We start from the raw sequence: 12,545 nt of genomic DNA, 5'->3' as shown, positions 1-12,545 counted from the left end.
CAAAGAGGCACTAGGATACTTTTTAGGTTTGAATGTTTGGAAGTCTGAAAAACGCTTCCACAGTGCATTGTGTGAAGTAATGTGATGTTCAAAAAATATAACTCTTGTCTGGATTTTGTCTTCTAAACGAAGGTTGGCTAGCAGTTATTATAAATGTTCGTTGATTCTGAAAACATGAAAAATCAACAAATTTCATTCGCTTGGAATGAAGAAATTGAGCACTATATTTAATAGTCTTCGTTCTTGTTAAAATTCTTTTTTCTTTGACAATGTCCGATCCTAATAGGATTATATAGGCCTCCACAGATTGGAGGTTTGTACTAACAGGTTTTTGTTTTTATTGATGGATTTACAGTTTTTTTTGGATGTTACTCACTTGCTCAACCTATAATGTCCATACTCTACAAATTGAAAAACAATATGTGTATTTGCCAGATCCAAAATTCGAACCTGGATCCTATGACATTATAAACCGATGCGTAAACTGCTCGGCCACCGTTAAAATACCGCCACTTTAAGGTCTCTCTGTTATTCCTTTTGTTCTCTCTTCTATCAATGATATTGCCAATCAAGTTTCAATAGTTAGGTACATCTAAATATACTTGGCCAGTCATGTCAAATTAGGACATTGAGGACATGATAAAGAATAGAAAAACTAATAAAAACAGTTAATTTAAATACATAATGTTTAATTATTTAAAATATCATCGAGAGAAATCTAAATAAAATAATATATCAGGGTCTGGTCACTAGAAATCTACCAGTACATATGTACGTATATTTTAATTTGACCTTAGAAGAATTTAATTTTTTACGATGCACAACCCGTGACCTTTGGAGCCATATGTATTAGAGCCGACCGATGAAATCATTAGGGTAAAAAGTCTGAGTTCATTGTAATAATTACCTGAACTACCTTGAACAATGATAACCTCAGTGATATACTTAAGAAAGCAACCACAGACATTGAATCCTTAACCAGCAACCAATCTCAATATACTAACTGCCAGCATGCAATATTAATGATCTCACTAGCGATGATACTGAATCTTTTAACACAATGCTTACGGGCCCTTTTCATTAATTTTGTAAATAACGTGTTAATTTGCATTTGAAAAGTAATTAGCAAAAACACAATTTTGTGCGGCCCGTAAGCTAGCTAGTGCGTAATGCAATGTATATAAGAGTATTTGGTCATAATGATAAATAGGTTGTGCATCATTAGTCTACAATTTGTTGTGTGATGGAAAGTGTACCTAATAATAAATATAGCATATTTGTTGTAATTTAAGTAAGTACATAATTTAACAATTTTTATTTCGTATTGGATTTAGTGTTCTCATAAATAAACTTTAGTTACCTACTAAACAGTTATTATTATTATTATTAAGTTTTAATTATTTTTACCAAAATGTAGACGATTTATCAATAAAAAAGAAGATAAAACTTAAATGTTTATGATTATTATTATGCCCTAGTTCTAGTTATTAATTTTCTTATGTGAGGCATATATTTTCAAAAACCGATAAAATACACAATTCAATTCTGTAGTAAACGACCTTTTTGTATTTAGTGATCGATTTCAATTATGTACTAAAATGGTGTTAAATGCACAATTCTTTGTGGAAATATATTACATTGATTAAAATAAAACACAATATAATATGTATGGTATATATCTACCAGTATAAGTTGTCCGTTGAGTGAGCGCGCTACTTGGTAACATTTGCATATCATTCAATACTTTTATAAAGTAATGAGCTTAGTTCTAAATTCAAACACCGGACGATTTTTTTTCCACATAATTTAATAATAATCAAGAACGGGTTTGTCCGCTTCAATATGACATTCTCAACTTACGAGTTATGAAATCATTTCAAAGTACCTACTATAATATAGTGTGTTATTTTAATTAATTTTTAACTTTAAATGTTTTTCCATTGTATATAATTATATTGTATATTATTACAAAATATTAGTAAAATAACATATCGACATTTATTTGTATAATTTTAACTATTTAACTAATCGACTTCAGTCAGATACACACTTTATTCCTATTAGCCGGTTCGAGAAGATATAATATTTTAATGATATAGAAATATTATCTATTATCATTACATATTTTGGGTAATTCACGTGAAATAATAATATGTATGTGTATATTATATTGTTAGATTTTGACCATATATTGATTTATCGGTTTTTGGAAGTCACCTCAAAACACCCTATATTTTAGATAATAATATATCAGTAAAGAATAATATTTTAATAGGTGTGTGATGTAATCATATGGCAGTAGTTAATCAATGACAAAAAATAAACATTTTGGTGAAAACACTGGAACACAAAACACAAATAAAATCACATTTGTAAATCTGAATGTCATCAAACACTGTAATCTGTTTACACGCCCAAAGAAGATATGAGATTTAATAATCTTTGGTTTTATCATTTTATGGAATTATATGGACGATTACTTTGGTAGCGAATCCGGAAATTTGTACGTAAACAGTTCACCGCAGGACACTTAGGTATTCGTGCGCCGCAGTACGTGAAACATGAGTTCGTGTAAGATTTAATCAATTGACGAGATCTTCTTCGAACATCTCACCGTGGAGTATATTTGTACGTATGCTACAACATGTGGCGAATTTTATGAGATGTCTTTACTAGGTTAGGTTAGGGTTAATCTAACTGGAACAGTACTATTTGCAAACTATCGCCGCATTTTGTAAGATACGTAGAAATGTATTCCACGGTGAAATGTTCAACGAAGAACTCGTCATTTGATAAAATGTTATACGAACTCATGTTCCCGGTACTGCGGCGCACGAATAAGTGTCCCACGATGAACTGCATACGTACAACTTACATTGAACTCTTTGGTAGATGCAATCAAATCTAAAAATCACGCTGCCATACTTGGATCAAAAAAGTTCAGGGGCGTGGAAGTTTCATGTATTCGGATGTGCAATTTTTCCACAACCACCTATCAAATAATAACACCAAACAATGACAACAACAACTCGTCTCGCTTACGCTATAAGAATGAGATTGACGAAACAATCAAGACTATTATGTATAAGCAGTTATTATCGCGATAGTTTAATTTACACACTTTGGTGCCAGTAAATCCATCCCAATGACATTTATACGTCATTGATCCATCCAGTAAAACAATAAAAATATTTTAACATGTCTATTTATTCACTAGATAAACATACACAAAATGGTAAAGTGGTACTTTTGAAATTATGCATAAAACTAATAAAATATGGATGCTTGATGCGGCCTACTTAACTGCAAAGGCTGCTCTCAACCTGAAAATAAAGAGGATACAATAAAAAAACAATAATCAATTATGATACTAGTTTGAATAAGTCATCTGATATTAAATATATCAAATAAATTAGATCAGATAGATCAGACACAGGCAAACCGCGGCCCGCGAGCAATATTATAATTTTGAAAAAAGATTCACGTTTTTATCTTTTAACGCTTTTATCAACTACAAAAATAACACCTGAATTTAAAAAAATGTTAAAAGACGTAAAACAGTTCCATTCCTCTCAGTGCCTACCCATGCGTTGTATAGGGGCGGCGAATGCAAATATTACAACTTTTGAAAGCAGCGACGGTAGAACATGCGTCTATTTAATGTTATGTTTATTATTCTATTAGTAATAATAATAATATATTCATTGACATGTTTTCTTTTTCAAGTAAATGGGTAACGTTTTTTAGTAATCTTTACACAATTTGAAACAAATTGACGTGTTCACAGCTCGACTTTCGCTCTCCGATTGGCAGCGAGTCCGAAATTTCGTTGCTGAAATATAGTTGAAATATATGAAATATAGTTGAAAATTATTTGCCGTTTCACTGAGTATGCTCTTAAGTAGGCATCGACATATTCTTATTTTAAAAACTAATCGAAGCATTAAAATTTCTGACAACATAACTATTGTTGTACTCTAATATACAATGTAATACATATTGCTATGAAGGCAATATCTCACAGGAAATTTTGTGCAAGTGCCACACACCTCCATGTACCTAAAACTACGAAAACTACGAAGTTTGCGAGAAGACTTCTCGCAAGGAAGAAGGAAATTCTCATTAGGCTGTGTGTATGTCAATTTAAGATTGTGTTTTTGACTGTTAAAGATAGTCTAAAATAAATAATAAAATTGGTAAGTAGCTTAGCTACCTAACAATTTTTCAGACAAATTGAAAATAAAAATAAGAGAGGGCGCTATTCTAAGTCTAAGAGCTGCACTTAGCCTAGGGACGTCACTGCATATCAATAAAGGTTGAAAAACACACACGCAATTTTTTAACATAACGGTCCCTGTAAGTATCACCTAGGTCCTAGGGATTGCTATTTTTGCGGTTATAAGTACCAAAGAAAAAGTCGTCGATCACGATCAAAGATGATCTGAAATTGTTTTAACAAAATATGTCCATTTGCTTGGATACAGTTAGGGATTGCAATATCGGTATTCAATTATTTATCGATACCGAAATACTGGTTTCATAAAACTAAAATACCAGTATTTTCGATATTAAGAAACCATACACGTTTATATTTTTCGAAAATGAATTTAATGGCATTTTTCTATTACTCACAAGGTACTATAATATTGTATATTAAATTTAGTGCATGAGTTTTAATGCAGTCAAAACGAAAATATATTGACTGAAACCAACCGAGGTTGAATAGAAATAAAACGAAATCCCTCAAACATACTTAATTATTGTTACTTTGAATTAACATAAATTTTCGATAAAAAAAACATTCTTGGCAAATATTTCCAATTATTCTATTATTATTATTAATTATTATTATTAATTATTTAATATTTATTTATAAAAATCAGCAGTTCTACAATATTATGATCTATAAATATTTATGATGCCCAACATAATAAAAGGTACTATAGGTTACGATAGAATAATATTTTAAATATATTTTAATAGCAACATTTATAGATGTACCTACTTATTTTTTTCTATATCGTATTAATACCGAAATATCGGTGTTCATATTATATTCATTCGGTATTGCAATCCTTAATATCACCCGTATACAATTTATAAAGATCAGAATTACGTGTTAAATTTATATTATTATGAACGCATGCATTTCCAAAAAGTTTTTTTTTTAATTTACCATGTATATTTTTGAATTGTGCTTTCCATCCGGAACCTAAGTTACTACTGGTTGTATAATGAAGAATGCTCACAAAGTTATCACTCGCCTCGTATTGAGCAAAGTCATCCTGAAAACAAAAATGTAAGTACGTGTTGATTTAATAGGTATTTATGAAAGTATATTTTCATTCAAATCCTTGGGTAGTGAGTGTTCTTTCACAAGATGAAAAAGATCTCGACCTGAGAGGTATACTGACTCCGGAGTAGTAACGGAAGGGGTATGGGGTGGATTTAGTAGGTATATCTATTAGTGGCGAAGGGCGGAGGTAGGCTGTTAAGATCCGCCATAAATAGTGCACATTAAACTTTGTCAGTCATACGTATTTGTTTTCGTTGAAATAAGACTACAATTTACAGATGGTGTTGGTTAGTTTTTAAAATTCAATTAAACACTGCCAAAACGAAACCATAATAGATAATAAATAGTCAGAAAATATACGTATATCTACAAGATGTCTAAAATTATGCAATACATAAATTTGGATATTTTATTGATAGAATAATATTTTTTACTCAAGGCTTGAATTAAAAAAAAATGCACCAACAATATAATATGTGTAGTATGTATTCTTAATTCAACGAAAACAAATAAGTATGAATGAAAAAGTGTGCACAATTTTGTCGTTTTGCCCCAAGTACACCAAAACTGTTATGGTTTGGTTTAGATAGGGGTTGATTGAATGTTAAAAACTAACCAACACTATCTGTAAATTATTGTAGCCTTAGTTCAATAAAAACAAATAAGTACGTGTGATTAACAAAGTGTGCACTATTTTTGGCGAATCTTAACAGTTTACCTCCACCCTTCGCTACTATATATATATTATGCGTGAATATTATTGAGGGGTATTTTTTATGCATAAAACACAATTTTTAACTACAAATATAATATACTTACTCCTGGACAATGTTTTATCAATAAATTGCTGTCTCTATTACGCAATTCTACATAGTGTACATCACATGAACTGGGATTGCCGATATCGAACACTGTAACAAAAAAAAAAGTATAATTCAATATGCATGATCATGTCATAAGCAAATATCCATTCAGTGGCGTCCTGTGAAGGTAGACAGGCCATGCCTTGCTTAGGGGTGGCAAATGAAGGAACGAATACGATCATTACAATCATTGAAAGCAGTGGCAGTTTTCCATGAAGCCGCGATGCGGTCGTTTCGTTAGAAAGGACCGCCATATTAGTTTAATTAAAAATAATAACTTAAGTGAGCCTCTATGTACCTAAAAACATCGCTGTTTTCGTAGAAATTCTCTAATCCTCAGTAGATTGCTACAATTTGAGACTAAATAATTACAAGATAAAAATAACTTTTTATATACAACGTTTTTAAATTTTCTGTTGAATAATAATATAAACTAGACTTAACTAGCTTAAACGATCAAAAAAATTTGTACTTGTTAGAAATAATACTGAAATGTCATTTTGACATTTCATATGGATTTCCATAGTAACGCAGGTATATATTAATAATTTAGTTGCTAGGACCCCAGACCCATAGCAACCAATAATAGTGAATTGGATTACGGATTTCTTCCGAAATAACTTTTCATACAAAACAGAATTAGCTGAAAATGAATTCAACTCTACTTAAAGATGGCTAAAAGTATTTAAAAAATGCATTGGCATCGTGTTCTGATATATTCTAAAAGTTTCAAATGTCTTGCTAGTCGGGAAGTTAGTTAAAAATCGATTGCAAGATTTGTACTGGATAAACAACCACCGGACAAATAAGAATACGACCTAATAAAAACGTTGTAAAATGAAAAGGGGTGGCTTTTTAAGTTTGCCTGAGGGCAGCACATTGGTTAGGGACATCACTCTGTCCATTAAAATGGTACAGTCAAAAATGTTGAATAAACTATTTTCTGCCAGACAAAAATTTCTGCAGTTTCATTAACAAGAAGTCACTCAATCACTGATTGAATGATATTCTATTGGGCGTTGTTTTATTGTTCCCTATGGCAGTCAACAAATGAGTAATATAAAACTTTAATTTATTTTTTAAGCACATAATATAATATTACCTAATATATTACATAATTTTTATAGTGAAATAAATCAATATTATAATTAAACAGCAGACATCTGGAGCATTAACGGTCAACCCATAAAAAACACATTAAATTGGTGGACGAATCAGATATCCTCAGTAACTTTGGCCCATGGTAAGACATTTTTGCAAATTTTAGTTGTCTTTGCTGCCAGCTTGGGTGCGATGGTAATTATTATAATTAAAATAATCATCTTGCCAATATTATAATAAGTTATAACTTATAAGTTATAATATTATCATTAGATAATAACTTCTTAAATTACACCGACGAATTTGCAGGCTACTACTTAACTTTTGTGTTATTGTACTATTTATTTGGCTACCCGAACTGTACATACTATTTATTTTGTATAAGCCTAATTGATTTTTTGAGATTTTACAAGAGAGCACTTTTAAACTGTAAATATAAAAATATTGATTTAAATATACTATAATGCATTAGTTAAAAGCATTGTTTATGTGAAAAAAAACATTAAAAAGTATATTCTGTTACATATTTCGTCAGATAACGTCACTTTCGTTTCAAAGTGTTTTTAAGATTGAAGCTGTTAAGCTTGGAATGATCTAAACTGATAACTTTTTTTATGTTAATAATTCAGATACGCTTGTTCTGGCTCAATATAGAGAATCAAAAAAGGATTTTTTTAGTACAATAAAAGTATGTTCACAAAAAATCAATTAGGCTTGTTGTGTTCTAAGGGGACGATAATATGTTTTATTACTATATTCACATAATATATTTTATATTTAATAGTTAAATTTAATTAAAAAAAACATAAGGACAAGAAAACTTACCTGTGAACTCTACTACAATCTGAGTTCCTGGAGGTGTTGTCAGATCCCATTGACAATGTCCATTAACTCTGTACGGTGATGGATATAGGGCACTGGAGACAATACCTTTTGTACTGTATAACGATCCACCGCAACCTCGTCCTTAAATACACAAAAATACTGTTATCAGCAGAAGATTCCAAACATGAAAATTCCCGATATGAAAATCATTAATCTATTTTAAGAACAAAAACACAATGCACAAACACTTGCAGGTGGACGGGTTTTCAAGATTTTATTTGAATTTTCAGCGTACGCATTTGGACGCCAAAAATTCGCGGAATACCAGAAATTGTCTGCGGATCACCGGTTGAGAAACACCATCTTATATTTTAAACAATATGTCTTTTATTTTCAGCATATTGCAATTATTTCAATAAACAATTATAATTTTCGATAAAATTAGGTTAAAATAGGTAAGTAAGTAGGTACTGTGTAATTTATTTTTGTTATGTAAGTATAAAATTGTATATTAGATAATATGTTTCTTCTACTTTTCAATTTTATTTTTATTTAAATTGTATTGTTAATTGTTTCATGAATTATGGTGTAGGTACTTTAAGCAATATAATATATTTTTAGTATATTGCTGTCACAATTGTATGTAAATATAATATGTATTTAATATAATTATTTGAAAAATACTGTGTGTGATTTTTTTATAAGCCTTAATACCTACTCTTTAATGTTTTCATTTTGACTGTTGTCAATATTGAGAATTAAATAATACATAATACCAATCGAATAAATGAGGTAAGTAGGTACTTATTATGATTTTGTTTTGGAAAATTCAACACTAAATATTAGCATATATTTAAACATTTTTTAATCTGAATATTCTACTGTGTTTGTGTCCACAATTTTCACGAGCGGTATATCACCGCACTAATATTGGCTAAGGAATAAAAAAATGATGATTATTTAGGCATAATCATTTCAAAACGACCGTGTTTAGGAAAAAGGACGTAACCCTCACAGCACAAATTTTACCGGAGAGGCAAAAACGGTTTTGAATGATTTTGATTCAATATTTAAAAAAAATCACAGACATTTGGTGCATGGTGATTGATAATTTGGTGTGTTATATTTTTGATCAATAATAAAATAAGTTATTACAGAAAAATCATTAAAATTGAGGGTAAATGCGTTTTTCTGTAAATTAAAACTTAATTAAAGCTCAATTAAAACCTGAATTAAGCTAATAATTCGGCATTTGCGGCTTACTTCCTGTTTAAAGAACGTGTATTTAGTTGTATACATTGTTAATATCTAATAAAAGCACTTTTCGAAATATTGAGGGTTATGTCCTTTTTCCTAATTACAGTCGAAAAGTAAAACTCACTAATTGCCCCAACTTAAAAAACCAAAATATTTACATTATCTACTTCAATCGAGAAAGTGTCAACGAGTAAATATTAATATATTATGTGTACCTACCTATATAATATATATATTTATAATAACAATTAATGAAGTTTACAACTTTGGGGTAAATACTAGGTACTTGTATTTTAATGCATTTTTTCAAAAGCACATAATTATAATCCATTGCAGCAATAAACGCATTGTTTATAAATTTAAAAAAGTGCCAGCCTGCCGTTGACAGGTACTATTTAGTGGTAGAGTATACCTACGTTTTATAACTGCACTTTTTTGCTGTTTTTACTGATAAGGCTCTTTGGCTGATTACCTCGCATAAAATTAGATCAAATGATATTCACTTGTATTGATATAACATGTAGTAATAAATAAATAAATAGATAATAAATATGTAAAAAATAAACTATTTTTATAATATATTACACCATTTTCACCCTAGAGCCAGAGCGCCAAGTTATGAATCATAATTACTCTATTTGCGACTATACGTGATTCTGCATGTCAATAACTGTGAGCATGAGAAGATTCCTATTTATAAGTGAATCGGAATTCAAAAATGACGTAAGCTAACATAAACATTTAGCCTTAGTGCCTAATGGCATATTTTACAGTTTCACTTTTATACATAAAAGTTCAATCTTCATGGGAGTGTGGGACGTGGGTGAGGATGATGTTTCTTCAACGTCTTCGACTACATTAAATCATTTACCTTTATCTGTCGTTGTGTATGTTAAGTCATACATCATCATGGTTGAGGGACTACTTTGCTTCACTAAGATCAATACATTGTTTCCTGTGGAAAATATTGGACTCGGAGGTTCACTTATGCACAACCTTTGTAAAACAGGTGAATTCAGCTGAGTGCCATCTCTTATCTATGGAACAAATGATCATCATTAGCGTAAAATAAAGAATTGGTAGGTACTACATTACACAGAACCGATTAATAATTAATAATGTTGTATTCCCTGTTACATTATCTACTTACGTTGGCCTAGTTAGTATAGCGGCAGTCTTTGTATAAATACGAAGCCGTGGATTGTGGGTTCACGCACGCGGCTGGTCAAAAATATGCATGTCGTTTTTTAATGTCTATTGATCCAGTACATGGACCCGAGCTAACGGATTTCCTCGTAAAAAAAAGTTAATATAACCTCCATCTTGTGAATTCCTATACGCCAATTTACTAGTATATTATTCAACGCAGGTCTAGGTAGATTCGGTGCCGGGACAATTAGGCGCCACGCAATCGAATGAAATTCGAAAATAAATAGACGTTCGTCAATTATAGATAGTTTTAAAATATCCTATTTAATATTATTATTTTATGTTTAAATTATAATATTATTATTTAATATTTGCTGAGAATTAAATATGCACGCGTAAACAACGATTTAATTGTGCAAATGTTTAAAGATCCAATGAGAGGAGAGTTCTTTTATTTTTATTATAATTCTCAATCTGCAATAAAAAAAAAACATTATGGTAAGAGCTAAAGGAATTAAAACTATCAAGTAGTAGATAGGAATTGATTAAACTTCCTCGTCTACTTTCTGTATATAATCGTAATGAACGTATATTTATTTCATTTGCAGTGCGGCGCCCAATTATCCTGGCGTCTAGTTGCCCCATTCCCTTCAATACAAATATACACATCTAAAAAAACATATGCACCTAAGCAGCACGTTGATTATTAATAATATATGAATCTATTAATTGAGTTAGCATTTACTTGGTAGAACTCCATTTTACAAGAAATGAAAATATAAATTATATTAAATTCTACAGGTTTTTAAAAGGGTTTTGTCGATAGCTATTTCGGTTGTAACACCTCTAACAAGACTATTTAGATAGGCTGTTTGCCTTTGCTTAAATACTATACGTATAGATAGAGACAAAATACATTAACTTATTCGTTCAAACAATATTATGACTTTTTATACTTATTATTAATTGTAATATTATCAATACTTTGAAAACCCTAAGTGTGTTTTTAATGGATATCCAAATTTACAAAATTTATCGAAAGTTCGGTTGCTTTGGTTATTTCTTGACATTATTAATCAATTAAAATAGTATTAGTGTAATTGTGTTAATCATGTGCTTAAATTATATTTAATAGTGGCGAGGAATGCATTACCAAATTTTCATTAATTATGTGATTACTTTTGGATAATTCGCGATTAATTTCCATATGATAATTTGATAATGGTGTTACAACCGAAATAGCTATCGACAAAACCATTTTAAGAACCTGTAGAATTAAATATTAATTATATTTTCATTTCTTGTAATATGTGAATCGGTAACTTAAATTCTGAACATAAAAAAATCACCCAACACCCAAGTGTGCAGTTTTTATTCATTACTTATCGCTTACCTCCCACCATCAAGCATACTTTACCATTAACATATTATTTACTATCGTGTCCAGAAATTCGTACGTATGCAGTGGCCCTATCACAATTCATCGCGAGCTGTTGTTTCGGAAATATTTGGCCGTATAGTATTGAGACATGTCTAAATAAAATATGTAATAATTACAAAATAAAAAGAACTTTTTATATACAACGTTTTTAAATTTTCTGTTGAATAATTATGCTCAATATGCTTAAACTTGTACTTGATATGAAGTAAATTAAAAATAATCAAATATAGAATACTGAAATGTCATTTTGACATTTCATTATGATTTACATAGTAACGCACGTATATATTAATAATTTAGTTGCTAGCAACCAATAATAGTCTATTACTTTTTACGGATTTTTCTGAAATTACTTTCCATACAAAACAGAATTAACTGAAAATGAATTCAATTCTGCTTAAAGATGGCTACAAGTATTAAAAGAAAGCATTGGCATCGTGTTCTGATATATTCTAAAAGTTTCAAATGTCTAGCTAGTCGGAAAGTTAGTTAAAAATCAATTGCAAGATTATTGGTTGCTGGTCTGGGGTCCTAGCAACTAAATTATTAATATATACGTGCGTTACTATGGAAATCAATATGAATGTCAAAATGGCATTTCAGTATAATTTCT

General features: G+C 30.1%; 1 protein-coding gene across 1 annotated transcript in view; it reads right to left on the bottom strand.

Annotated features, from left to right (window-relative positions):
* Positions 1-3,191: 3,191 nt before the first annotated feature.
* The window catches only part of Cubn (Cubilin), a 129,093-nt gene continuing 119,739 nt past the window's right edge, over positions 3,192-12,545 (bottom strand). The window contains exons 62-66 of the mRNA XM_085946281.1: positions 10,214-10,379; positions 8,086-8,226; positions 6,116-6,207; positions 5,177-5,285; positions 3,192-3,323 (exon numbers count right to left, since the gene is read on the bottom strand). Coding sequence (XP_085802407.1) covers positions 3,319-3,323; positions 5,177-5,285; positions 6,116-6,207; positions 8,086-8,226; positions 10,214-10,379 — 513 coding nt within the window. The 3' untranslated portion in view covers positions 3,192-3,318. The remainder of the gene's footprint in view (positions 3,324-5,176; positions 5,286-6,115; positions 6,208-8,085; positions 8,227-10,213; positions 10,380-12,545) is intronic.

This window comes from Rhyacophila brunnea, unplaced genomic scaffold (genome assembly GCF_057557595.1).
Source record: "Rhyacophila brunnea isolate RB1 unplaced genomic scaffold, BYU_Rbru_1.0 scaffold_1, whole genome shotgun sequence".
Lineage (NCBI taxonomy): Eukaryota > Metazoa > Arthropoda > Insecta > Trichoptera > Rhyacophilidae > Rhyacophila > Rhyacophila brunnea.
This window is presented reverse-complemented; position numbering and strand designations above follow the sequence as displayed.